Source organism: Pagrus major, chromosome 5 (genome assembly GCF_040436345.1).
Source record: "Pagrus major chromosome 5, Pma_NU_1.0".
In the NCBI taxonomy this organism is placed as follows: Eukaryota; Metazoa; Chordata; class Actinopteri; order Spariformes; family Sparidae; genus Pagrus; species Pagrus major.
This window is the reverse complement of record NC_133219.1, coordinates 23,954,386-23,981,986: the sequence shown is the minus strand read 5'-3', so window position 1 is coordinate 23,981,986 and position 27,601 is coordinate 23,954,386. Positions and strand designations below refer to the sequence as shown.

At 39.5% G+C, this 27,601-nt stretch overlaps 5 protein-coding genes across 6 annotated transcripts; 4 read left to right on the top strand and 1 right to left on the bottom strand.

The window, feature by feature from the left end:
* The first annotated feature begins 6 nt into the window (after window positions 1-6).
* dhx37 (DEAH (Asp-Glu-Ala-His) box polypeptide 37) lies at window positions 7-8,331 on the top strand. The gene is made up of 27 exons (XM_073465879.1): window positions 7-114; window positions 305-420; window positions 537-706; window positions 875-987; window positions 1,098-1,467; window positions 1,597-1,745; window positions 1,886-1,978; window positions 2,135-2,231; window positions 2,566-2,679; window positions 2,834-3,050; window positions 3,579-3,677; window positions 3,762-3,832; window positions 3,929-4,064; window positions 4,161-4,237; window positions 4,891-5,123; window positions 5,219-5,330; window positions 5,447-5,553; window positions 5,637-5,825; window positions 5,983-6,107; window positions 6,346-6,462; window positions 6,555-6,727; window positions 6,820-6,934; window positions 7,127-7,264; window positions 7,355-7,449; window positions 7,553-7,626; window positions 7,737-7,834; window positions 7,917-8,331. The coding sequence occupies exons 2-27, from the start codon at window positions 318-320 to the stop codon at window positions 7,991-7,993; spliced, it is 3,462 nt and encodes a 1,153-aa protein (XP_073321980.1). The 5' UTR covers window positions 7-114; window positions 305-317; the 3' UTR covers window positions 7,994-8,331.
* Window positions 8,332-12,183: 3,852 nt separating this feature from the next.
* Window positions 12,184-16,451, top strand: ufd1l (ubiquitin recognition factor in ER associated degradation 1). The gene is made up of 12 exons (XM_073466042.1): window positions 12,184-12,314; window positions 12,529-12,661; window positions 13,541-13,573; window positions 13,677-13,798; window positions 14,120-14,250; window positions 14,344-14,416; window positions 14,499-14,567; window positions 14,650-14,718; window positions 14,798-14,848; window positions 14,946-15,034; window positions 15,543-15,627; window positions 15,806-16,451. Exons 1-12 carry the CDS (start codon window positions 12,312-12,314, stop codon window positions 15,878-15,880), a joined length of 933 nt encoding a protein of 310 aa, XP_073322143.1. The 5' UTR covers window positions 12,184-12,311; the 3' UTR covers window positions 15,881-16,451.
* A 448-nt stretch (window positions 16,452-16,899) lies between these two features.
* c5h22orf39 (chromosome 5 C22orf39 homolog) lies at window positions 16,900-18,832 on the top strand. 2 transcript variants are annotated; one of them, XM_073467132.1, is made up of 3 exons: window positions 16,900-16,959; window positions 17,660-17,827; window positions 17,985-18,832. In XM_073467132.1, the coding sequence occupies exons 1-3, from the start codon at window positions 16,930-16,932 to the stop codon at window positions 18,114-18,116; spliced, it is 330 nt and encodes a 109-aa protein (XP_073323233.1). In that variant the 5' UTR covers window positions 16,900-16,929; the 3' UTR covers window positions 18,117-18,832. The 2 variants fall into 2 exon arrangements, with proteins under 2 accessions (XP_073323233.1, XP_073323231.1); XM_073467130.1 differs by lacking the exon at window positions 16,900-16,959 and adding an exon at window positions 17,112-17,188.
* Window positions 18,811-21,123, bottom strand: mrpl40 (mitochondrial ribosomal protein L40). The gene is made up of 5 exons (XM_073467129.1): window positions 20,958-21,123; window positions 20,705-20,788; window positions 20,018-20,173; window positions 19,460-19,541; window positions 18,811-19,332 (listed from the first exon to the last, which is right to left on the bottom strand). Exons 1-5 carry the CDS (start codon window positions 21,017-21,019, stop codon window positions 19,105-19,107), a joined length of 612 nt encoding a protein of 203 aa, XP_073323230.1. The 5' UTR covers window positions 21,020-21,123; the 3' UTR covers window positions 18,811-19,104.
* Window positions 21,124-21,406: 283 nt separating this feature from the next.
* Window positions 21,407-26,061, top strand: acaa2 (acetyl-CoA acyltransferase 2). The gene is made up of 10 exons (XM_073466873.1): window positions 21,407-21,523; window positions 22,822-22,988; window positions 23,139-23,267; window positions 23,664-23,780; window positions 23,931-24,078; window positions 24,224-24,399; window positions 24,722-24,851; window positions 24,983-25,053; window positions 25,184-25,338; window positions 25,423-26,061. Exons 1-10 carry the CDS (start codon window positions 21,508-21,510, stop codon window positions 25,502-25,504), a joined length of 1,191 nt encoding a protein of 396 aa, XP_073322974.1. The 5' UTR covers window positions 21,407-21,507; the 3' UTR covers window positions 25,505-26,061.
* Window positions 26,062-27,601: the final 1,540 nt, after the last annotated feature.

Here is a 27,601-nt window from a genome sequence, read left to right as displayed (position 1 = left end):
GTTTTACCCGACGTACCCACATATGTTTACACGTGAGGTTTGTTAAGGGCTGTAATATCAAACGTCACGTCTTTAAATCTCCAATGCCGTTGTTTGACCCGTTAGAATAAAAAGGTTTGTATTTTATAATATTTACAAATATTTATTCGGTTGTGTAAATTATGTTTACATCGTAATTTCTAAGGTAAAGTTAGCTAGTTAGCTTTTAGCAAACTAGCTAACTTAGTCTGTAGTGAAGTGGTTTATTTGCTGGCAATAGTTCTGACATTACAAGTGACATAGTTTGTTATTTATTGATTTACAGACCTGAATTTAAAATGGGAAAACTGAGGAAGAAACACAACTGGAGGGGAAGACAGCAGAGTGACCCTCAACAACCAGCAGATGAGGTGAAGACAGATGTTGTGGTGGAACTGAAAGGTAGGAATTCAAAAGTTGGACAAATAATTTTTGTTATTTTTTTAAGTTATTGCAGCCTGAGTGTGTTGCCTGTTTGACTTTGGCTTGTAATAGTCTCTGGACTTTGTTTTCATCAGATGTGGGCAGGCTAAAAGGTGTAGATGAAAGCAACGCTTTGGTCCTCCCAGCCAACAAAGCCAAGAAGAAGAAAGCCTGGTTGACACCTGTGTCCACCAAAAAGCCTCTGACCAAGAAGCAGAGGAAAGAGCTGCAGACGGTCCTGGAGCGCAAAGAAAAGAAAGTTCGGGTGAGAGACACATTGATGTTGCGAGTTCAGACAAGACTTGTGTAGCTTTAAGATGAGAGATATTTCTCTAGCCAGGGTTTTACAAACAATCTTAGTAACTGCCAACAAATTTGAGACACAGGATGAAATCACGACCAACTTACCTGTCGTTTTATCTGACCTGTCCAGAGAGCAGACATCCTGAGCAAACTGGCAGAGGTGCAGCTTCCAGAGTCTGAACTGAAGCTGCTGTACACCACGTCCAAACTGGGAACAGGAGACAAACTTTACCAGAATAAACAGTAAGTGCACCAGTGCAACATATTCAGCTAAGATAAACAAAGATAAACTTGTCATTGGAAGATACAGAGTAGGTGGAGTCAGGGGTTTTATATTTGTTGGTTGTTTCCAGGTCATTGGATGAAATAAAAGATGGAGACTCTGCGCCAAAGATCAGCAGTGTCAGTGGAGCAAACAGAAAAAGGAAATGGAAAAACGAAGAGGATGAAGAAGAGGAACAAAAGGCAGAAGAAAGTAGCGATACAGACACTTCTTCAGAGGATGATGATGATGATGCGCAGGAGGAGACCACAGAGATGAGTGAATCAAAGGAAACCATCTCTCCCTGTCAGGAGGACAAACAGGAAGTAAAGGAGGAACAACAGAAAACTGAACAAGATGAACAGAAAGAGAAGAAGACTTCAGATCAGGAGAAAGTTCAAAACAAGAAGCTGTCGCAGCCGGCTGTCTTCATTCCTGTCGACAGATCACCAGAAATACAGGTGTGTGTGCTCACTGTGTGTGTGTCAGAGAGTAACTGACTAAATCTCAAAACTACATGTATTACATTCAGATAGGTGTATTTTTTTTTTGAGGGTGAGCTTTAAGTCTATTTCAATCTGTTGCTGTAGGAAGCACGTCTGAAGCTGCCCGTGCTGGCAGAGGAGCAGGTCATCATGGAGGCAGTGAGAGAGAACCCCTGTGTCGTCATCTGTGGAGAGACAGGAAGTGGAAAGACCACTCAAGTGCCTCAGTTTCTGTATGAAGCTGGTTATGCCAGGTAGGTTAACCTCTTGATGTTCCTGTCCTTAAATCTTTCAGTGGACATTTACCTAGAAAAATAGCTTAGATGTGGATACATATTCATATGCGGTATCATATGTTTATCATCATCCTCTTCATTCTGTTTGCTTCCTCCAGTGGCAGTGGAATAATCGGTATCACAGAACCAAGAAGGGTAGCAGCTGTGAGCATGTCACACAGAGTGGCCAAAGAGATGAACCTGTCCACACGGTAACAAACATTCACTTACTGTAGATATTTAACATATTTAAAATGAAATCAAATCCATTATTTTGGTTGTGTAACCTCTTTGTGACTCTCTTTGTAGATTTTCTGATTTAAAAACATCTTGTAAATTAAATGGCAGATATTTTTATGTGTGTTCAGGGTGGTGTCATACCAGATCCGATATGAAGGGAACGTGACCAGCGATACCAAGATCAAGTTCATGACAGATGGTGTTCTGCTGAAGGAGATTCAGAAGGTATTATCTTTACTCTCCACTTAGTAATTCAATAAAGTATAGCAAATAGACAGAGAGGGTGATGTGAAGTGTAACAATGAATATCTTTAGTATTGAAGATAACTCAGCTTTTTCACATGTAATTTTCATAAACAAACATTGCCTTCTATTCACACTCATACAGTAAAAAAGTTCTCACTTTCAGTTCAGTGGACTGTAACATGTAACATTGTAACATTTTTGACTGAAAGCATCAATAGTTGTCTTGGTTGTAATACATAATTCATTATATCTGTATGAGCCCTTAATTACCTTGATGTTTCTGCAGTTTGTCAGTCTTGGTTTTGTCTCATAGGATTTCCTGCTCCAGAGGTACAGTGCCATAATCATTGATGAGGCTCATGAAAGGAGCGTGTACACCGACATCCTCATCGGACTGTTGTCTCGTATCGTCCCGCTTAGAAACAAGGTAAGAATCTCTGCTGTGTTTCATGTCTTTGGTGTAAAAAGTCAATAATTACAGACAGCATGCATGGCATTATCATTCACTGTGTTTTCTTACTTTTAAATTAATATTTAATTATTATATCATTGTAAATTAATTTGTCTTCATGTCTCTGCAGAAAGGTATGCCCATGAACCTGCTGGTCATGTCGGCTACCCTGCGAGTGGAGGACTTCACAGACAACACAAAGCTATTTCGGATACCTCCGCCGGTCATCAAGGTGGATGCTCGCCAATTTCCTGTCACTATACATTTCAATAAACGCACCCCGATGGAGGATTACACCGGAGAAGTTTTCCACAAAACCTGCAAGATCCATCGGATGCTGCCTCCAGGTGCACACACGAAACACACAACAGATTTTTGACTTTTTAGTAGTAAGATTTGTTTACAACCTACAGGTTTTAAGTCGAAGATCATCAAATCATTCATTAACATTTAATAACAACAAATTGTCTGTTTCTTCATTTTACGAGTTACATGATGAAAAGCCTTTTTTGTTTTACTCTGTCTCAGCTAACTGATACCAGTTTTTCACAATATGTAACTAACCAGAGTCTTAACATACACACGTTTAACATCCAAATAAACCATTACCATTAAATTAAACAACAGATCAATCAATAATAGATGTCATAAAAAACCTGTACTCCTGTGGATGCAGAGAAAACAGTCTAATATTTGTTAATCAAGCAGATTAAACTGAATTGTTTTTTTAAGATATTGGGGTGGGATGCATGAGGAATTGCAAATTGTTAGTTAATCTTTATCAGTGTACTTTTTTCTAAATATGAATTAAACATTTATACAGTGTACTATGCAGTAAAAACCAGACAAACCAATGCCTTGTCTCTGTCATTCAGGTGGTATCCTAGTGTTTCTGACGGGTCAGGCAGAGGTTCACAGTCTGTGCAGAAGACTGAGAAAAGCTTTTCCCTTCCGGAAGGCTAACACAACCACTGGTGAGTGTAACACACACGTGTTTACCCTCCTTACACTCATATGTCTCAGTGTGTTTTTGTGTATGTAAATTATTTTATGTTCAGGTGAAGGTGAGGAAGCAGACACCTCAGAGGCAATGAGGAAGTTTAAGAAGGCCAAACAGAAGAAACCTGTTGTAAGTCTGTTTTCAGCAAAATGACACCAAAGCCACCTCGCTCTTCAGCAGATACTTCTCGTGTACACATTTAAAGAGCGTTATCTCTGTCACCAGTCTCTGCCCCGAATTGACCTGGATAACTACTCTGCGCTCCCGGTGGATGAAGGCGATGAGGACAGAGAGGCCGGGATCGGAGACGAGGAGGACGAAGGCTCTGATTTGGAAATCGGAGATGATCCCAACGATGCAGGCAAGCTACTCCAAATGAATAACTCTTCACATCCAGTTGTGGATGTATTTCAGATTAGTTTCCTGACTAATTCTTCTCTGTGTTTTGTCTCTGTAGAGGAGAAAGCGGACCCTTCTATTCCTCTCTATGTCCTCCCTCTTTACTCTCTGCTGGCTCCAGAGCAACAGGCTAAGGTGAGATTAATTTCACGTCATCAAAAAACTGATACAATTTTAGAAGAAGTATGGTTGTTTTTTCAAAAAACAAGATTTCTTCTTTTTTCTTTCTTTTTCTTTTTTTTTTTAAAGATTTTCCATCAAAATTCACATTGTATTTTTGTAAAAAATATGATCTTGGAAGGATATAAACTAGTGTAATATAACTTAAAATTATCAGAGCACACTGGAAGAGTCAGAGCACACTTGAAGTTTTATTTATGCCTAATATTGCTCATAAATAAATCAACAATTAAAGACAAACTGTTTTTAATCAAATAAAAGACTGATCTGAAATTAAAGAAATAAAGATTTGTTTTAATTTATTGGCATTGACTGTTGTTAAAGTGTATGTAATGGTTTCAAAAAGTGGTTAAAAAGGTGTACATTTTTCATTTTATCAGAATTTTATCATGTAACCACCACCACCAGCTCCTAGTTGTTACCAGTTACTTGGTACGTTTATGTTGGCTAAATCAAATTTACTACAAAGACATAAGTATTTACATAATTTAAAATGATGATAAACTCAAAGATGAAATTATCAGTTCAAGTCAAAATGCAGAAAACTGTTAGTACAGTAAACAAAGTTTGACTATGACATATTGTATGTGTGCGTCTGTTGACTGCAGGTGTTCAGGCCTCCTCCGCCTGGTACCCGTCTGTGTGTCGTAGCCACCAACGTGGCCGAGACGTCTCTGACCATTCCTGGCATCAAGTATGTGGTCGACTGCGGTCGAGTTAAGAAACGTTTCTACGACAGGGTGACCGGAGTTTCCTCCTTCAAGGTCACATGGACCTCACAGGCCTCAGCCAATCAGAGAGCAGGCAGAGCAGGACGAACAGAGCCGGGACACTGCTACAGGTCAGGACTTTAAAACTGTGTGACGATGTTATTACATAGTTGTTTTCTGTATACTAACAGATGTTTGTCTCTCTGCTTCTGTGATGTTTCTGCAGGTTGTACTCATCTGCAGTATTTGGAGACTTCAGTTTGTTCTCAGAGGCAGAGATCACTCGCAGGCCTGTGGAGGACCTGGTTTTACAGATGAAAGACCTCAACATAGACAAGGTCAGAAAAAAATTAACGGCTCAGACTTACCAGCCAACTTCTGAGTGAAATGCTATTGCATCAGAGAAAGAAAGAGTCTTCTCATAAAAACAGCTTCATATTTTCTGTTCATGCAGGTGGTCAATTTTCCATTTCCCACGTCTCCCTCTGCTGAGGCTCTTGTTGCAGCAGAGCAGTTACTAGTCTCATTGGGAGCTCTGAAGGAGCCGCCTCGCACCGGACGGTAACCCCTCTCTTTACCTGCCTTGACTGATATCTCAGGCTTACATGGATTGCATTACATAATTATTTATTCTTTCTTACTAGAGTGAATGACATGGAGCAAGCGAGACTGAGCTGTCCGATCACCCCCCTGGGCAGAGCCATGGCTTCATTCCCTGTTGCACCACGTTATGCTAAAATGTTAGCTCTCGGTAAGCAGCAGGATTGCCTGCCTTATGTCATCGCTGTGGTAGCAGCCATGACAGTCCGAGAGATCTTCGAAGACCTTGACAGGTGAGGAAACATGTTTGCTCTAATGATATCTGGTGTAGATTAGCAGATGTTTCAAAACTGGAGTAAGACATGTAGCACCTTTTAAAGCTTAGTGGCATTTTCCCGCCATATACTTCATTTGTTTTTATACTCGTAACACATTTTTATTTCTCCTCAGACCTGCTGGAAGTGAAGATGAGAGCTCCAAGCTCAATCAGCGCCGAGCTCGGCTAACCCAAATGAGAAGATTGTGGGCGGGACAAGGGGCGTCACTCCTGCTGGGGGACCTCATGGTCATGCTGGGTAAGCTTTTAGGTTACAATACTGGACAGTATTGTGCTATAAACTGTAGGAAGAACGTTTATATTCACTCCTGAAAACAAGAGGCAATGGCAAAAATGTTAGTCTGAGTCGGCAGAGCAAAAGGTGGAATTTTACTTTAAGATATAAAAATGCAAAAAATACGCATTTATTGTACAAAATATTTTATATTAAGTACATTGATGGGGGTAATACTATGTTTCTGTTTATGTGACACCAGGTGCTGTTGGTGCTTGTGAATTTGCTGGTTGTACTCCCAAGTTTTGCGAAGACAACGGTCTGAGGTATAAAGCCATGGTGGAAATCAGGAGGCTCAGAGGACAACTTACCAATGCAGGTACACACACATACACACGCAAGCACACATGGAAAACCTAACACATAATGTGAATCAAAACGGAAGATGATTGGTGTTCTCTCTCATCCCAGTGAACGCAGTGTGTCCAGAGGTGGGAGCCTTTGTGAATCCCAAGATGACTCCACCGACAGAGCACCAGGTGCACTGCTTGCGGCAGATTGTTCTGGCTGGACTGGGAGACCATCTTGCAAGGCGTGTACAGGCAGAAGAAATACTGGACCCAAAATGGAAGAATGGGTACAAGGCAAGTTGCTCTGAGGACTGTTATTATGATTTAGGTGAGTCTATTATCGCTCTCGACTATATCCTCAATTTATCTTTTTTTTTTGTTCGTAGACACCTCTTATGGACGAGCCGGTGTTCATTCATCCCAGCTCTGCACTGTTCAAAACACTGCCTGAGTTTGTCGTCTACCAGGAGATCATGGAGACCACAAAGATGTACATGAAAGGTAAATGAGCTTTGTGAAAACACAGGATGTGGGATCTGGTATGTGATAGTCACAGTTCCCACTCGGTGCTGATCCAGAGAGCTGTTTGGACTAAAGTCCCTCTTGGATTGGATTGTTGCTGCTGTTAATAAAACTAGATTGACAGACTGATGGTTCCACCTGGTGAAATATCTTCGTCTTTGTCTCGAACAGGTGTGTCAGCAGTAGAAGCAGAGTGGGTACCCCAACTTCTGCCTCAGTATTGTCATTTCAGCTCCCCTCAGGAGTCGCCATCACCGTGGTTCTGTTCGTCCACCGGCACCCTCAGATGTCACCGTTCCAGCACCTTCTGTGAGTTTTGTACAGCTGAGCGCCATCTGTGTGTTTGTGCTGAAAGGTGTCTCTGCCTGCATATTTCTAATCGCTGCGTCTCTCCTGCAGTCCGTGTTGGTTGGCAGCTGCCAGCAGTTGAGATGGAGTATCCAGACGGCTTGGAGCGCTACAAGCTGTTTTCCAGGTTTCTGCTCGAGGGACAGGTACTGCAGCAAAACCTTCCCGGAAGTTTCAAGCGGCCATGAAGGCTTGAATTTGAACAGACCTAAGACTTGTGAAGTAACGTTTGCTTTGTCTTGTTTGCAGGTTTGTCCTAAACTAAAGAAGCATGTTGACCACCTTCTGTCAAACCCCTCCATCATGATGAAAACATGGGCAAAGTACGTTTCACACACACACACTGCTCTTCCTGCTCCTTCTGCATCAATCAACAAATTAGCTTGTGTCATTTAATAACTTTTCTCTTACTGTTGTGTCTTTGCCGCTTTAGGCTCCAGCCGAGGACAGAGGCTTTGCTGGGAGCGCTGGTGTCAAAGAGAGTTGACTGCAGAGATGCTCTCCACTCTGTCTGGAAAACTGAAGATAAATGTGAGGGTTTAATGCCTTTGCCTCATTAGCCTTCTTGTAATTTGATCTTGTTGTTTCATTGTGTATTTTTCTCCTCCTACAGTTCTGTTGTCTGCATACTGCCAGTGGTTACCTGAAGCATTGCACCAAGCAGTAGCCAAGAGTTGGCCTCCAATATGAATGCTTACATCTGAGAAGAAGGCAGAAAATGATATTACACACTTGACTGGAGGCCTGTGTTGTTTTATAGATCCGTAGTTCTCTCAATCAGAGGGCTTCTACAGATGTGCCATTTTAAAATGTTCTCTCAAAGTGCATCTACAATACCACAACATTGCCTTTTCTCAGTTTTGTATTTTATATACTGTATCTATGACATGTACAGTTTTTCTCAGCCAGAAATTATTTCAACTGGTCCTCTTTAATAACTTTTAACTTGTTATCAGTGTGCTGCTGTCAGTCATGTATGTCTGATTTGGTCTTCATAAGACTCATTAAAACTGTGTGGCTCTGAATAAGGTTGGTGTGTTGTGTATTCATGCTGCATGTATTGGAAACTATGGTTGATAATTATTAAAGGGCAGCTCCATTAACACATCACTGTCAGTTTACTAGTCATGAGGAGTATTAATGAGAAAAAATCCTAGCCAGAGCATGGAGACAAATCATATTAGTGTAGGCCTGTGTTACAATGATGGCATTGGTTGAGATTGAATGTTTTAACCTTAGACACAGCAGTCAACAAAACAATATCACTTTAAGGTCCATGAAGAAGCTGTTGCTTCTTCTGTTCTGAAAAAAGTCTCATGTGAGTCCTTAGATTTTATTGACAAGCAGCTGTTGTAGTACCCCTTTAAAAAATAATATAAGCTAACATTTTTATTTTTATATACTTTTATGGGACGGCATCCTCAATTATTATTAGGGCCCGAGCAGGGAACCTGCGAGGACCCTATTGTTTTTCGAATGATTATTATTATTATTATTATTATTTTTCGGCCAAAATGATCGCATTTTTCACTGCCTGAACATACCCCAAAAGTCACCAAACTTGGAATATATATCAAACCTGGCGAAAAATTTTATAATCTGTTGTCGTTGTGGATTTTCACCGCTAGGTGGCGCTGTAATAAGGAAAGTGCGTTTTGGCTAATAACTCCCACATACTTTGTCGCACATTCAAAAACGTTGTATCCACGCGTTCAGTGAATTGTGCTGAATCTCCTGATATAGGCCACGCCCATTTCCGCCTACCGTTTTTATGCTAGCTCGCGAAATGTCGAAAACCTACTTTTTCAAACTCCTCCCAGGCAATTTCACCAATTTGCACCAAACTTTGCACACATCATCTGTGGACCCTCCTGACAAAAAGTTATTAAAAGAATTTTGATATTCCAAAAAATACTCAAGTTATTAAATAACAACTTCCTGCAGATTTCGTTCCAAACAGGAAGTGTTGCATATCTCCACATTGGTTTGTCCAAATGACGTCAAACTCAGGATCCTACTTCCTCATGATGCTCTAAGGCTCTGTGCTAAATTTTGGCCGATGACCACTAGGTGGCGCTCTTTAAATTGAAGTATTTAATATCTCGACATCGGTTGGTCGGATTAACACAAAACTTGGTACACTCATTGCCAATGGCCTCCTGAGGACAGGTGACAAAGGGGTGACCGATATGACACTAGGTGGCGCTCTGGTGGCAGTTTCATTTTAGATTTGCCACTGTGCCCACACCATAACACTTATGGATATGAAATTCATAGGGATGGTATAGACCGGCCCCTGTAACTCACACACCAAAAATGACCAGCAGGTGGCGCTATTATCAAGAAAAAACGTTTTTTGCTAATTACTCCCACATAATATGGTGCACATTGTTAAACCTTATATCTACGTGTTCCCTGAATACAGCCGAACAGTGTGATGTAGGCCACGCCCACGTTCGCACTGAATTTCCATTTGCAAATTCGCCAAATGTCGCAAACCTACTTTTTCGAACTCCTCCCAGGCAGTTTTTCCAATTTGCACCAAACTTTGCACGCAGCATCTTTGGACCCTCCTGACAAAAAGTTATTAAAAGAAATGTGCTAGTCCACAGAACGGCCAAAATATAAAACAACAATTTCCTGCGCATTGTGGTCAAACAGACATTCTTGTGTATCTTGATGAAATACAGTCCGATGAACACAAAACTTTTGGCAATTGTGTTCCATGGCATGATGAGCATTTCTACAAAATTTCGTGCAAATCGACCAATAGGTGGCGCTTTGATTGCTAAATGACGAAATGACAGCTTCACTGCCTTCACTTTCATTTCCTCAATGGAAGTTGTTGCAAGTACAAGCCCCGACAGCAGCATGTCACAACAGCAGCATGTAACGACGGCAGCATGTAACGACGGCAGCATGCCGCGACCCGCGTGGACTGCGAGGGCCCGTTCATCGCTGCTTGCAGCTTTAATTATTAGGGCCCGAGCAGGGAACCTGCGAGGACCCTATTGTTTTTCGAATGATTATTATTATTATTATTATTATTTTTCGGCCAAAATGATCGCATTTTTCACTGCCTGAACATACCCCAAAAGTCACCAAACTTGGAATATATATCAAACCTGGCGAAAAATTTTATAATCTGTTGTCGTTGTGGATTTTCACCGCTAGGTGGCGCTGTAATAAGGAAAGTGCGTTTTGGCTAATAACTCCCACATACTTTGTCGCACATTCAAAAACGTTGTATCCACGCGTTCAGTGAATTGTGCTGAATCTCCTGATATAGGCCACGCCCATTTCCGCCTACCGTTTTTATGCTAGCTCGCGAAATGTCGAAAACCTACTTTTTCAAACTCCTCCCAGGCAATTTCACCAATTTGCACCAAACTTTGCACACATCATCTGTGGACCCTCCTGACAAAAAGTTATTAAAAGAATTTTGATATTCCAAAAAATACTCAAGTTATTAAATAACAACTTCCTGCAGATTTCGTTCCAAACAGGAAGTGTTGCATATCTCCACATTGGTTTGTCCAAATGACGTCAAACTCAGGATCCTACTTCCTCATGATGCTCTAAGGCTCTGTGCTAAATTTTGGCCGATGACCACTAGGTGGCGCTCTTTAAATTGAAGTATTTAATATCTCGACATCGGTTGGTCGGATTAACACAAAACTTGGTACACTCATTGCCAATGGCCTCCTGAGGACAGGTGACAAAGGGGTGACCGATATGACACTAGGTGGCGCTCTGGTGGCAGTTTCATTTTAGATTTGCCACTGTGCCCACACCATAACACTTATGGATATGAAATTCATAGGGATGGTATAGACCGGCCCCTGTAACTCACACACCAAAAATGACCAGCAGGTGGCGCTATTATCAAGAAAAAACGTTTTTTGCTAATTACTCCCACATAATATGGTGCACATTGTTAAACCTTATATCTACGTGTTCCCTGAATACAGCCGAACAGTGTGATGTAGGCCACGCCCACGTTCGCACTGAATTTCCATTTGCAAATTCGCCAAATGTCGCAAACCTACTTTTTCGAACTCCTCCCAGGCAGTTTTTCCAATTTGCACCAAACTTTGCACGCAGCATCTTTGGACCCTCCTGACAAAAAGTTATTAAAAGAAATGTGCTAGTCCACAGAACGGCCAAAATATAAAACAACAATTTCCTGCGCATTGTGGTCAAACAGACATTCTTGTGTATCTTGATGAAATACAGTCCGATGAACACAAAACTTTTGGCAATTGTGTTCCATGGCATGATGAGCATTTCTACAAAATTTCGTGCAAATCGACCAATAGGTGGCGCTTTGATTGCTAAATGACGAAATGACAGCTTCACTGCCTTCACTTTCATTTCCTCAATGGAAGTTGTTGCAAGTACAAGCCCCGACAGCAGCATGTCACAACAGCAGCATGTAACGACGGCAGCATGTAACGACGGCAGCATGCCGCGACCCGCGTGGACTGCGAGGGCCCGTTCATCGCTGCTTGCAGCTTTAATTATTATTATTATTATTATTATTATTATTAGTGTTATTATTATTATTAGTAATATTATTATTGTTGTAGTAACAACAATACAACCAATATAATCATGAACAGTAACAATAATAACAATGATTCATCCAGTATTTCTATATATTAACATATTTATAATAGGCCTATCTATATAACTTTAAAAATCATGCAACACTTCGTTGTGTTTTATTGATACAAATAAAGAAATGCGCACAAAATAAATAAATAATAAAATAAAAATAAAAAATTTAATACATACGTAAATATTCAAGAAAATATATTATTCCATTGGGCTTATATGATTGGCTAACGTCTGTCATGTCGTCATTTCCGGCTGTCAGCACGTACACTTCCGGAAGAAACGGAAAACAACAGTGGAAACTCGCAGCTTATCCAAATTTTCGCATACGAGAAGAGAAACAGACATTTTGATTTGATCCTTTTGACGACAGAAGACCCAGACTGTCGACATGGTGAGTAGCACTCTGATTTTGTCAAACGTCGACGATTCATACGCTGTCGTTCAGAGCAAATCGTACTCGGAGCCGTTTAGCTAGCGAGCGGCTAACAACAACACGACAACAGCAGAAAGATGCCCTGTCATGATGGAATTAAAGTCCTACGTGGATGTTAGCAACTCACGTAAAACATGTTAAAGTATGTGTGTTTTATTATTTTGCTCCACAGTTTTCCTTCCATGTATTCGATCACCCGATGTCCCGGGGATTTCAGAACCGTTTCTCCACTCAGTATCGCTGCTACTCGGTGTCGATGCTGGCAGGTCCTAACGACCGCTCCGACGTGGAGAAAGGAGGCAAAAGTAAGCATTATTATTTATTATACTGTTTCTTTATTTCGCAGGTCTGCAAGTAAGTTTACAGACCACTGAACTGGCTACAACCCCCTCTTGAAATTAATTTAAAAGTGTAGACTTAATATAAAGTCGCTCATAACAAGAAGTTATACTAGTATCGGTGAATCATTACTTCTTTTTAGTGTTGTCTAGTGTTGAACTGGTCAGTTTCTAATGTTGACTCACGTCCAGCTTTGTCTCAATGTCTGGCACAGCCAACCTTTTGTTATACAACCTATAGACCCTTATGAACATGTGGATCTAAGTGTAACAAAGGTCTGTCAGTTCAAGCACTTTTCCATTTCTAGATGGCTTTTGATAAATAAGGCCCAGTGTTTAAATATACACAACATTTTATTGCTGCTTCTCTCTAATATGCTAGAATAGAAGTGTTTAGCCTTTCTTGTCATATATGATGTTTCTGTTACATTATGACTCTTTAAAATTGTTGCTTCAATAACTCAGTTTTTGTTAGGACCAAACTAATAAACCCACAGTTATTAATTGCTTCATTAAACACAGATGCATTGGGAAAAACCTATTAGTTAAATACATAACTAAAACAAAGATATGGGTAATGCTACATCCCTCAGCTTTGGTTTTAATCTGTATTGCATTCTCTACTTTAGCCAACATGTTTAAAACATACTTTCTGCCTTTCACCTCCCAGACTCACTCATTGTAGTGTTAGAGTTTAAAGTGGGTCCTCTGCATTTATAATAATGAACTAAAGAAGTCACAAATTGTTAAAATTCACTCATTCGTGTATCTGATGTGTTCACGAACTTTTAACTGGCTTGGAAGGTGTTTGCCTGATCTTGTTCGTTGTGTTTTTCTTTCTTTTAGTAATAATGCCACCTTCAGCTCTCGACCAGCTCAGTAAGTGGAAGTTAAATTAAGCCCATCTTCATTACAAAAGTCTTGTATGAACCTTCAATGATTATTATCTCTCTGTACCTTTCTCCTCATTTCCCCTCTACAGGCAGGCTTAACATCACTTATCCAATGCTGTTCAAGTTGACCAACAAGAACTCAGACAGAATGACTCACTGTGGTGTTCTGGAGTTTGTGGCAGATGAGGGAATCTGCTATCTGCCACACTGGGTGAGAAGCTAACAAGTTTAATGTGTCACAGAGATTGAACTGACTTCTGTTATCAATGCTGGAGAAATTGGAAGCAGGTTAATTATACTGTATTACAATTTTATGCAAAGAGAGTTTAAGTACCTGTATTAAAATCTATCTAAAAATGAGTTTACACAAATGCAATACTTTAGGATTTTGAGTAACTGAGAGAACAGAGATGAAATCGAACATGTTTCTTATTGTGTCTGAAATATTCTCTGCTGATTTACTGCTTTTAAGGCCACTTTCTAAGTATCAATCAAGGCAGTACTGAAATTTGCTTTATTTTCTTTGCTGCAGATGATGCAGAATCTCCTGTTGGAAGAAGGTGGTCTGGTCCAAGTTGAAAGTGTTAACCTTATGGTGGCCACTTATTCAAAGTTCCAGCCACAGAGCCCTGACTTCCTGGACATTACAAACCCCAAAGCAGTGTAAGAGATACCACTTACGATATTTTAAATTCATCACATTTTTCACATTTTGTGGTGAACTAAATGATAAACTAAGTTGTCACTCTATTACAGACTGGAGAATGCTTTGAGAAACTTTGCCTGCCTGACAACTGGTGATGTCATAGCTATCAACTACAATGAAAAGGTAAATCAGTTTATGTGAATAAGTTTTTGTATTGTCTTTTCTTTATGCTGAACATCAGTGCTAATGTGTGTGTTTGTTTCAGATATATGAGCTGCGAGTAATGGAGACCAAGCCAGATAAAGCAGTGTCCATCATTGAGTGCGATATGAACGTAAGAGCCTCTATGTTATCACAAACAATGAATTATTCTGCTGTGTTCTCCAGTTTAAATATTTTTTGACTCTGTTTCTCAGGTGGATTTTGACGCTCCTCTGGGTTACAAAGAGCCTGAACGGCGACCTCATCACCAGGAAGAACCAACAGTAAGGACCTAAACCATTGAAGGCCATGTATATTTTGTGCTCTGAACAATTATGACGATAAAAAACAATTTCTTTACAGGAGGAAGAGGGAGATCCCACCAATTACGCTGACATGGATATGGGATTCAGAGTGAGTAAATGTCGCTCTGTGTTAGAGATGTTGTCATTTCTACTGACAACTGGTATAATAAGAGCTAACAGACTTCTAATCTGTTTCCTTCCTTTAGGCTTTCACTGGCTCTGGCAATCGTTTGGATGGTAAATTAAAAGGGATTGAGCCCAGCCCTGCCCCTCTGAGCCCAAGTGACATCAAAAGGTGAGAACATGTCACTTGTATGATTTATGTAGACACAAAGTACAGTACAGTATGGCAAGAAATGACAGAAGACTAAGATGTTTGTGAAGGTCCTTGAAAAACAGGTGGAACCACTAATCTAATGTTTTTAGTGCCAAACCAAGACCGTTTCCACAACCATCTGACTTTCCATCTTTAAGTTTCTCCAGGTCCGATGTCATCTTGTTGTGCTGTGACATGACATAATCAGCATATAGCAGCTTTATCAGATGTAATTACTAGTTTGACCTTCCAACCAAATGCAAAATTTAGCAATGGACTCACCTCGACCTCCAGCATGCAGAGCTAAGATGTGAAATTTTTTCTTTTTGCTCAATGTGACATTAATTTACAAGATGGTCACACTGTTTAGAGACCGTGAGTGTCACCTGTTTAGTCTTTATTTTACCACACATCACTGGATATTGACCCATTCTACCAGAGTCTTGAGAGTAAAAGTGTAATTTAACTTTAATATTTTATCACACAGAGGCATTCCCAACTATGACTTCAAAGTTGGCAGGATCACCTTCATCAGGAACTCAAGGCCTCTGCCCAGGAAATTTGTGGATGATGTAAGAAATGTGAAGGATTTTATCATACGATTGTAAATTTTAAACTTTGCTGTATTTGCAGAAATTCAGAACAGTTTGTTACACACTTTTCCATTTTATGGTGCAAGTCATTTTACTGATATATGTATTCCATTCTCTAAATAGATTTTCTCTGACAATCTCTTTTTACTCCTCTCAGGATGACGCGTTGAACAGATTCATCGCTTTCTCTGGACAAGGACAGTCACTACGCAAGAAGGGCAGAAAGCCTTGAAGACTGGCTGATGTGCACAGACTCACCATATCTATTGTCACCTTCAAAAGCAAAATGAAAAATCTTCTGATGCATTGGGCTTTTGTCTCCCTGTCTCTTTTGAAGTGAGAGTTTTGCTGTTGAGTTGAGATGATATTTAATTAAAACTCTGACAGTCATCTTTTGCTCAACAGAAACTGAGCTGCATAAAATGCTGTCAGCTGTAATTTGATATTCCCAGGTCCAGGGTAACTGAATTGAGCCAGGCATAATAAATTATATCACCACACCACCAACACGAAGAAGTGAAGTATTGTTGTAATAATTATAAGATTTGAATTACCTTTGCCTTCGAGCATATTTCCCCCTTTTTCCATAATTATTGCATTTTTACAGTTCACCTTAAATATGCTGTTTTCAGAGCCCCATTCTTATTATAAAATGGGAGCAATAAGATCTCTATACTTTTGTTCTTAATTATAAAAACTTTAATTTTATGTTTGAGGGTTTTTGAGTTTTAGAATAACTTGCAAGGGTTTTTCATTTTTTCCTGGTTTATTTATAGACAAATAAAGGACTGTTTTGAAAGTAAGACGTTGTAGCAAATTGTTATTTTTGTAATGTCGAAGCATGTGCATGAACTACCAAATAAGTAAGTTATATGTAATATAATAGGATGATTCTGGATTAATGCCTTTTGCTTGACTTGAGTTGGGCACATTTATTTAGGAATAAACGGATGATTAGTTTGTTTTCCAGTTCTAATTAGAAAACGTACTGACATGGATACAAATAATCCCACCAATAGATGGACGATGGACAATAGATGTAAAAAGATGTAAAAGAAGAAATGTTGAATTTAAATTAAATACAGAGTAGCTTAAATACATTTTCCACAAATATGGTCTGTACAATTATGGCATGTGCATGTAGTGTGTTGTGATGTTTGCTGTTCAAAAATATGAAGTGAGTCTTTTCAAAGTAAGTGCTTAACATTTGTGCAGAAGCGCTTTTATTGTGAAATGCAATGGAACCGGAAGTTGTCCCTTGTCACGTTAGCGCAGCTAGCAATGGACCGGTCTGGAGAAACATTGTGGAGGGTAATTTATCCTACAGATGTATTATGAATTACGTTGTTGGCTTAATGTCCTGATTTTATTTCATCCGATTAGGTCTTGATAGGCCTGATAAAGAGCGAAGTGTGCCACATCTTTAACAAATAGTTAGGAAGGTGATTAGCTATCAATGCTACATTGCAAAAGTATCGTTAACCTTAGCTAGCGTTTAGCAATGTCACATACACCAGGTGGTTTAAACAGAAACCCTCAGGTACTCATCTGATTCATGATTTACTTTAAAGATGTAGCTTTGCATGTAAATTTGAAAACTACATGTAAAAGATATTTTTGTAAGGCCAGGTCAGCCACTTTGCAAATTGAGGTAAACCATAAAGACCTCAGGGAGGTGCTGTTAGAACACTATTTATTTTATATTGTCCTTTTCTCCCCTAATTTAAGGTAAGTGAATATTTTAGCATTTAAAAAAAACGTTCAACAGGATTAACTAACAACCAGTGTCTTGATAGTGGGCGGTTTATTAATGCTAATATACCTAAAACAAGAGTTTGAAGTAGATAAGACATTATGAAATAAACAATTATATAACCTTGGATCTTGTTAAGTGTTATCAGAGAATTTAAAGTGATGCAGTTCTCCACGACAGACATAATAACAGTAAGGTGTCAAAATATAATTCGTACAAGCTGGTTTAATGATGATTCCTGCCTTTTTCTGTTCATAGACACCCCGGGTATGTGATGACTACTGGAGTGAATTCAGACATTGTAAAAGCTTTTGGAATCGTTTCCACCATTATTACACATTTGGTGCCGCCCCATCCTGCCAGCAGTGGAAAGAGGACTACAATAACTGCATAGAGTGGGAGAAATACAGAAGTGCTGCCGCCAAGGTAAAGCTGCCATAAGTCACATTGTTTAAAGCCCTAAACTCTTTCTCTCACCATCCAGGGTGTCTGAATGTCCTAAAGAATACATGTAAACACTTCCAAAAAGAGATGTCTTGAAAATGAAATCAGTCAGTTTATATGTATTGTATCCGTATTGCAGGACGCCTTGCAGACGAGTGAGAGGAACAGAGTGGCAGAGCAGACAAAGTTCACCCCGGTGTGGAAGCTGAGGCAAGACCCTCCAAAAGACTGGCACACGCCCCTGAACCAGGGAAAGCCTGAGGACTCATGAACTGTCATTATTAACCTGCTGTGGCCAAAACAAAGTCAAATGAAGACATTTAGATTCTTGTCACTTAATGGACTGAATGAAATTGTTTAGAGCCACATGCTGGAGCGATTGAACATCATTCATTTCCATCTCAAGTTCTATTAAGTGAGCTGCTATATGAAAAAACATGGCAGCAGCATCTAGTGGTCAATAATGAGGATGACAGCATGTTTTCAACCAGTGAATTATAATATATGATCTCTGCAAAGTGTTGTTTCTTGCCAACTGAAGCACGACTGACTGCACTCAGACTCACTGGAAATGAGTTTTAATAGCAAATGCCTCATTTAGCGTAAGAAAAAAGCAATATTGGGTCAATTAATGCAATGGATATATTTTAAAGATTCTATATGGGTTGCACTCCAATGCACTCACACCGTGTCCACAGATTTTGTTAGCGTCGCACAGGAGAGTTGGCCCTTGTAAGCTTGTCAACACTTAACAGTAATGTTGCATGAATTGTCAACCAAAGTAAATATGGGTTTTTGATGCAGTAGACACTCCTCTGTGGTTATTATAACAATATCGATGGATTAATCTGTCAGAATTCAGCTTTGCTGTTTCAACCTATACAGAGCTGTACATTAGCAGTTTTATGCCTTATGTAATTATGGCTGAAATAACAAATTTCAAAAATTATTCTGAACAAAATGGCTCAATAAAAAAGGACATTTTTATTTCTCGTTCTCTTCTGTTATGTTTTATACAGTTGTGAAAGTGAAACGAAACAATTCAATGCATAATTTCCATGAAAGTTGTTGCATTTGATCCAAAAATGAAAGAACAGAGGTGACTGTACAATGCATGAAAACATATATAAAGTGCCCTTCACACCTGCACATGCAGGCTGTTGAAAGGCTGCATCTTGGTTTATTAAATCAGGTACAATCAAGGACAGATACTAAATAAATGACAATGCACACAGGCTGCACAACAGCTGTCCTGTCCATCACTGTGTGTAAACTTTAGTGATGTCTGTGTATTTTCCATCAGGCGCTTCATACTGAGTAATTGGTGGTGTGTGGGTGGGACCTTCGTGAGTGAAGGGAAACAGAAGAGGGTCTGGTTTTAGTGCTGCCTGGTACAGCTCCTCAGATTCTAACTTCAGCTCCTGCAGTGCCTCTCTCTGTGCCTCTAGAGCAAGTTCGACAGCCTCCATTTCAGCCATGTGCTGGTCCTGCAAGAACAAGGACAGATGAGCACATAAAACACAGCCCCCTAAGTGCACATGAGGGAGGGCAGGGGTCAGACTGACATTTTCTATAAAAGCATTAGTGATGGAGGTGTGATGGTTAAGTGGTGACCTGTTTGTATCGACACCACTCCTTCAGCATCAAGGCTCGACGCTCACTTTCTTCAAATGACAGCTTTGGTGCAGAGCGTTCCCTTTGTAAGAGAATAATAAACTCCAATTAATGGCACTTGAAAGAAAAAAGGTACAGTAAGTCAACAACAGTCAACTGATATATAAAAGCATGCCCATAAAATGTTAAATGTAATCATGTTAGTGCTGAATAAATACTAGCCAATCTAATATCCATAATGCTACAAGTTTGTCTTTAACCGACTGTTTGGAACTGCTAATAAGGACTGTGCTGCAATCTTGTCATACAAGACTTGTGATAAAGATTATGTCAAATGCATCCCAAAAACACAGTGCTGCACTGATGCATTTTCAAGAGATTTAATAGTTCAGATAATCTAAATCACCAGCTGGCCACAAAGGCAATACTTGTTTTGTTTTTTTAGAGCATTTGTTGACAATAAGAAAAATAATGAACAATACCTTAACAATATCTCAACATAAATCTAACCTGATTACTTCCAAATGACAGCGTGTGCAACAGTGAAATGAGCTGTACCTGGTTTCGTCCAAGCATTTGGCTGGTGTAATAAAGTCCTCTATGGGGATGAGCTCGGGTGGAACTTTCTCCAGCCTCTTCAGCTTTTTTTTCAGCCTCTCTCTCGCCAGCTGCTCCCTTCTTGGGTCCACTTTCTTCTTCTTTCTGGGCTCCGCTCTAAAACACAAAGTACAGTACAGTATAGTGCTCTTTGTGAGAAAATTCAATTATAAGATATTTTCAAATAGCTTAATAATAATTAAGTGCAGTGCCCACAGACACCCAGAAACAGAACAGTGCAGAAATAATGCTGGTCCCTGGTTTTCTGTGTGCCTTAGTTTGTTTAAACTAGTGACAATTTTGATACTCAGCTGTTTGGGTAATTTATTACAAACAACAACAATGCTGGTTTCAGCTCCTACAATTTAAGGTTTTGTTGCTTTTCTCCATTAAACATAATTGTAAATCAAGTATTTTTGAGTTTTGGACCTTCTATCAAAAAGGAAATATAAAGTGAGTGCAAAAGTTAGCAATACATAAACAAGTGTTTGAAGGAGACTTTGGGACAGAGCTCATGTGTAAGACAGAGCCACACCAGATATGCAGTAAAATGCAGGATCTGTCTTACTTAATACTGTGTATTCGTACTGCATTTTATCACAAACAAGTCCTTGGGGTATTTGGTGTATAAGCCAGCCTTGATCATACCTCAGTGGAGCAGATGTCTTCAGTGTCATCACTGGTGCAAACCAAGGACTCTGTACAGCATGGTGATGTCCTCCCAACAGGAAGCTGCAAAACATACAACAATACGGGTCAAAACATGCCACAGAAGGCTGCTTGTCAAGCACATACCACATTCATTAGCATTTCTGTACTGGATAACCTTAGCTGTGTTAGCTTCACGTAGCTAGCGCCTTGTTCGCTACCAGAGAGTTCACGTCGTACTATAAACACTCACCTTGACGAAGCGGTCTGTCGGGATAAAACCCTGCAGAGACAGCGCGATAAAGCCACAGACATGTTTCCACTGTGTGTTCTTTCACATTAAACTCACACTCGGGGTCACAACAACAGAGATGTTCACATGCAGTTACATGTCACTCCGCTTGCCCCCTTGCTTGAGTGACAGAACAGACGTGTCGCGGGAAGATGACGTAGTCGAAAGGTCCCTCACAATTTCTCGCTCGCATTTTCGAGCATTTTGTTTGCGAAGGAAATTAAATACCTTTTTAATAATGCCATACGTCGTAGTTACAGTCGATAATTAAACATTACGATACATTTGCTGATTTTTTAAAACATTTTATTAATGTCTTAATTTAAATTTGCATGACGTAGTTTTGGTCGAATCTTACTCGAAGAGTGAAACATTTCCAACTGCACTATTTAGGGGAAAGGTCGCAGTTGTGTCAGGGTTTTATATTCAGCTCGGACTGATTCAGAGTGCCACCAGAGCATATCGGCCGAAAAGTTTGATCCTGACACTGGTGGTTTGTTGAATCTGCATCATGGCGCTTCTCAGAGGTAAACAAACACGTTTCACTCCCGCAGGAAGTCTATAAAGCAGAGATGCGTGTTTGTAAACTGGAGCTGAGCTGCTTTGAAAATTGTTAATGTTTATGGGCTGCATTTTTCCTGTTTGTGCTGCAGTGTGGCATTATGAATAACCAACAAATAATTAATGAAATGAAAGTCGATTACATGTAAACATGAAAGTCAGCAGGGATTTAAAACGTTGTCCGGTCACAACGTTACAGTAAATCAGGTGAAAGGTGACCCGATGGTGTCATAATCACAATCAGCAGCTGGTTGTCTGTTACAGTCTCTTACCTGTGGATCGATTTAAGTGCATATTTTAGATAATAATGTTACTTTATTATCTCCAGCAGTAGAAAGAGGACTCAATTTCATTACTTGTGTAAAAATAGTAAAACCACCTTATTAAAATAATGTTTAGTCCTGCATTAATACACATTATATTAAATCCATATCAAGTCTGATTATACGTTTTGTTAAGTTAATATATATTTTGAGAAGCATCTACTTGTGACAACAGATCTCAGATTAGTGTAGCAAAGCAAGAGAACATTTATATTCTCTGAAATTTAGAAGAGTGGAACTATAAAGTAGCATAAAATGGGAAAAACTCAAGTAAGATACAAGTACCTCAAAACTTAAACTATTTGTGTAAATGTACTTGTTTCCAGCACTGATTATCCATTTGCAAATATTTTTCATTTTTGGTCCACTATATTTTACTGCATTTCCACGTACAGTACATAATAGAATCTAAAATACTGGACGTATTGCACAACAGTAAACACACCGCTCAGCCCCAGTCAGATATTACAGTAAGGTTAGTTAAAACCTAAACGAAAGGGTCAGGTCAAAGCATCTTGCTCTCCTGACAAGAACCAGAGGTTACAGAACAGTCCAGTATTTGATTAGACACTTAAAGGTACACATTTTTTAAAGATAACTATAGTACTTGATAGCATTGCACTATAGTGACTTGTGTATTATAAAACACTGTACATCATTGAAGCTAGTTACATGTTTCTAAGTAACTATTAAAAAAAATGTGCATGTTTTTTAAATCAGTTCTCAGCAATTCTTGACCCTCCTGTCCAGTTTGATCCATCCGACGTTAGCTTCCTCTTTATACTGACTCTTTATCTTCTGCATCTCAGTGCACCGGCTGTGTAAACCATCTCTGCAGTGGATACCACCCAGTGGCTCCTGATGCTGTGATCTGGCTGTCTCCCAGTGGTAGTTGGGTTGAAGTCCTTGTCGTTGTACTGAAATGCTCTGTTTCTCTGCAGGTGTATTTGTTGTAGCTGCCAAGCGTACCCCATTCGGTACCTATGGTGGCGTGCTGAAGGATCACAGTGCAACAGACCTGGCTGAGCATGCAGCCAAAGCCGCCCTTGCTGCCGGGGGTGTCGCACCAGAGCTTGTAAACAGTGTCATCATGGGAAATGTCATGCAGGTACCCCAAAACCAACAGATCAACAGCCATGCTTAACAGATCCCAACTACCATCAAATGAACACGTAAACATGTATATTTATGTGATGACTAGTGTCCTTGGTTTGTTCCTCACCTTTTGATTTCTCTTTGTTTACCCCCCTGATTTCAGAGCTCAGCTGATGCACCCTACATTGCTCGTCATGTGGGTCTGAGGTGTGGCGTTCCCATCCCAGTGCCTGCTCTCACTGTGAACAGACTGTGTGGATCTGGTTTCCAGTCCATCATCAATGGTGCTCAAGTAAGAACTCCACCAAGGACAAAACATATTCTGACAGAAATACAAGTTTAGATAACACAATCTAACACAACTTTTCTGCCATAAAGTCTACTTTCACAATGCCAAGACACTAGGTGTTAATTGCATTATGTGTTTTAGCACTGAGGTCATAGTTGCGTTGTACTGTACTGCATTATATCAAGAGGTGTTTCTGAGATGCTAAGATGTTGGTGCTGTTGTATTGAAATACATTATATTGCACAGATTTGGCGACTGAGTGTCTGCATATAAACACTGGAGATATGTCACAAAGAGCATCGTCCATACATTAGTAAAAGTAAAATTTTTCACAAATCAGTTAAACATAATGTGCCTTGTTGCTCATAAACAAAAACATGTTTTCTGTTGTCTTTGCAGGAGATTTGCCTCAGGGAGTCAGAGGTGGTCCTGTGTGGAGGCTCAGAGAGCATGAGCCAGGCCCCGTACGCCGTTCGCAACATACGATTTGGTACAAAGTTTGGATTCGATCTCAAGGTTGGCTTCTGCTTGATTTTCTCTTTTCTTTCTATTCCCCAAACACTTGACACAAATGTTCACGAAGCAATGTCATAAAGACACCTTGATATTAAACTCCAGAAACTTTTGACTCAAAGACAAAATTCTCACCTTGTGTCTGCTTGACAGCTAGAGGACACCTTGTGGGCGGGTCTGACTGACCTGCACGTCAAAATCCCGATGGGCATCACAGCAGAAAACCTTGCAGAGAAATACCAGATCACACGAGAAGATTGTGACAATTATGCACACCAGACACAACAAAGGTGGAAGGCAGGTAAGACGGGCTTCATTCAACTTAAACATAGTAATATTCAAATATATTGCTTTTGAGAAGAAAGGCTGGTATATTTGAAGTTAATTTTACTGCTTAAGACAAGCTCATTGTTTATAGTTAAATCATAACTTTTTTTTATTTACAGCTCATGAGGCTGGTAACTACACAGCAGAAATTGCTCCCATTGATGTGAAAGCTAGGAAGGGCAAAGTGCCCATGGCTCAGGACGAACACCCTCGTCCACAGACCACTCTGGAACAGATGGCCAAACTGGCTCCTGTCTTCAAGAAGGGAGGGACTGTCACTGCTGCCAACGCTTCGGTGAGTTTATGTCTGCAGTGTAGACTCTTTTTTTTTTTTTTTTTTAATCATCCTATTAAACGTTAAACAAGAGCTGTCTTTTACTTCAAACGATAAAAATCTTCATTTTTAAAAAGTATTCTATAGTTCTAACGTGAAAACCTAGAAACATCAGTTTAGTTGTTAAAGGAGTTATGCATGTGGTAGTGTCATTTAGAGATCCAAAGTTTGGGTTTAGCTCAGTAAAATCTATTTTAATATAATTATCGTGAAATTGTTATTATTTTTACCATCAGCAATAGTTTGTTACCACTAAATGTAACACTCTCTTATTGATATCCAGGGTGTATCTGATGGTGCTGCTGCTGTGGTGATTGCAAGTGAAGATGCGCTGAAGGAGCACAAGCTCACTCCTCTTGCCAGAGTCGTGGCCTATCACGTGTCAGGCTGTGACCCCAGCATTATGGGAATTGGTGAGTGACATTACTGTTAAAGAGATTTGATTCAATCTCTATTGAAATGAATGAATGACTGAATAAACGTGATGTGGTATTCGTCATAACTTTTTACAATAAGAATTTCTTGTTTCCTTAAATCACCTTAGGTCCTGTTCCAGCAATCACAGAAGCTCTTAAAAAAGCTGGTCTGACTCTCAACGACATGGATCTTGTGGAGGTTTGTTATGAGTAAAAAAAAAAAAAACAGTCTCTGTGACTTACTTTCCATTACTGCATTTCTGTTATGTTGTGATTTATCCAGGTAGTTATTACTCAGTTGCATCATTGATGTCATTTTCTTTGCTCAGGTGAATGAGGCTTTTGCCCCTCAGTACCTGGCTGTGGCAAAGGCTCTTGGTCTGGATCCAGAGAAAAGCAACGTTAACGGTGGAGCTATCGCCATCGGACATCCACTCGGTGCTTCTGGAGCACGCATCACTGCCCACCTGGTTCATGAGCTCAGGTAGCCTACATTTACAGTATATCAGGCGTGATGTCTGCACATTAAGAGGCTTTATTTAATGGGCCGTGTTTTTTTTTTCGACAGGCGACGAGGAGGCAAGTACGCTGTTGGCTCTGCCTGCATCGGTGGTGGTCAGGGCATCGCCATCATCCTCGAAAAATGCTAACCGAAGACGCTTCCAGTATCAAAATAATTCCCGTAGAAGAATGTCTTGCACCATCACTCACTTGCATAGAATAACATACAATTGACACATGCTAAAAAGAGATTTTTTTAAAACCTTCCACATACATATAAAATGGTAAATGTTCTTTTAACATGATCATTAATATGTTTTCCCTGGTACATAAAGAAAAGTATCACTCAACATAATTTTTTTGCTGCTTACTCTTGTTAGTTTTTTCAGTCTGTTTTATTCGTGTACAATGAGCCCAGTGTTGCCTCGGAAACCTGTTTATGTACGTGCCTCAAATATACAGCTAGATCCTTGGTAACATTAACATGTGTAGCATATAATTAACTCCATAAGTACAGATTGGGTTGGGTTACTGTAAGGGTCAAATCAACTCTGATGTGTGCCTTAAATGTTTTCTATCACTCCATTATCAGGGATCAGTATTGCCAGGAAATATGTCTGACCTTGTGATGGCTCCAGCAAAAACTGAGTTTGTATTTGTGTTTCAAAGAATCTCAATAAATACAATTTTCAAAAAACATAAAAAATGAGGTTGTGTTTTTGAAGTTTCATGACCAGCCCTTGTCAGGCTATTTTTTTTTTTTTGTTCAGTAGGGAATTAAGATTTAACCGACAGCCAGTACTGGTACTTATTTAAGTTGTAATGGAAGAGATGCATTTAATCAGAAATGTATTTAATCAGTCTTCTTTTTGGTTTTAATCTCTTCAGAAAAGTTAGTCAGCTAGTAAGGGGACCTTTGCTCTCATTCATTATTTTGTTACATATGCTCAAAAAGATTTTAGAAAAACTGATAACATACAGCCATAGCAAAGTCAACAGGTGGTATTTGATATTGAATACTCATATATTGAACATAGACAAAAGTCTGCTATAAATGTGTAAGTTGTAGTAGGGATAGTATAAAAGAAGTTAACATAAATGTCAGATGTGCTTCACAATATCTTACAGAAAATAAATGTAATACTCTACAGAATAGATTGTTTTCTTAAAATGTATATAAAGAAAGCCCAAAGTTATATGTTGTATGTTATATGTATATGTTGTTTGTTGTGCCTTAATATATATATATAGTTTTAATTGTTTTGTTTTTTACAGACAATTAAGCTGTTTACAATAATAGCTTTGCTGTTTGTATGAGCAGATAAACAACATAATATATATTTAGATAAATATGTGTTTCCTACACTCAAAACAAAAAAGTCCCACATTTTTGGGAATGTCTGTCGTTTAAAAAAGTGATTTTTTCTGTTTAACTGGGAGAAATATATTTAAAACTACAAGGACCAGCACATCCTCGAAACGCGACGTACGTACGTCAACGTCACCGTGCAGCGTCCTTATATACGTCACATCCCCGGATGTCGGTCTTTTTTTCATAGCAAAGGTAAGACACCCTTGCTTTCGTGTTACTGTGTGAATAAAATCTGTTTTCATCTGCGTTGTAGAATAAAAATTACAGTCGCCAAACATCAGGAGATGAATCCATGTATTTAGATGATACGTTAGACATCGTTATTTCTGTGATTTTTCCGTAATGTCTCTGTAATTATGAACATTTTGGTGGATCTGCAGTGTAGGCCACCGGCTAGCCTCCGTGCTGACTGTAACGTTAGCTAGCTCGCTAATAGCAACGTGCTGTCCTTCGGTAGTCGTCTGTGGTGTTTACTCTAACAATACTGCGGTCACATACACAAGTTTGACTTTTAAGCAACAAGTTGTCATATTGAGGATATAAATGTCTCGCTAGTAAGCATAGCAATTATTCCGCTCTGCTAATGCTAAGTGCTAGCTAACGTAACTTGTCATGGCTCGACAGCGTTGGGCATGACATGGTAGTCAACCAGACTATCTTAGTAGTTCATAGCATTATTGAGGTTTTCTGCTCTCGTCTATTCATTGTATGATATGGTGTATTTTGTTTTTGACAATACACTATACTGCTCAAAATAGAAACAGTTTACTTGAATGCTGTAATCATTGGTAGTTGCTTCAGTAGGTCTGTGGAATAGCAAACAGTGCTTTGTCCAACCAAGGCTAGATTATTGTGACTTCTGAAGGTTGTTATA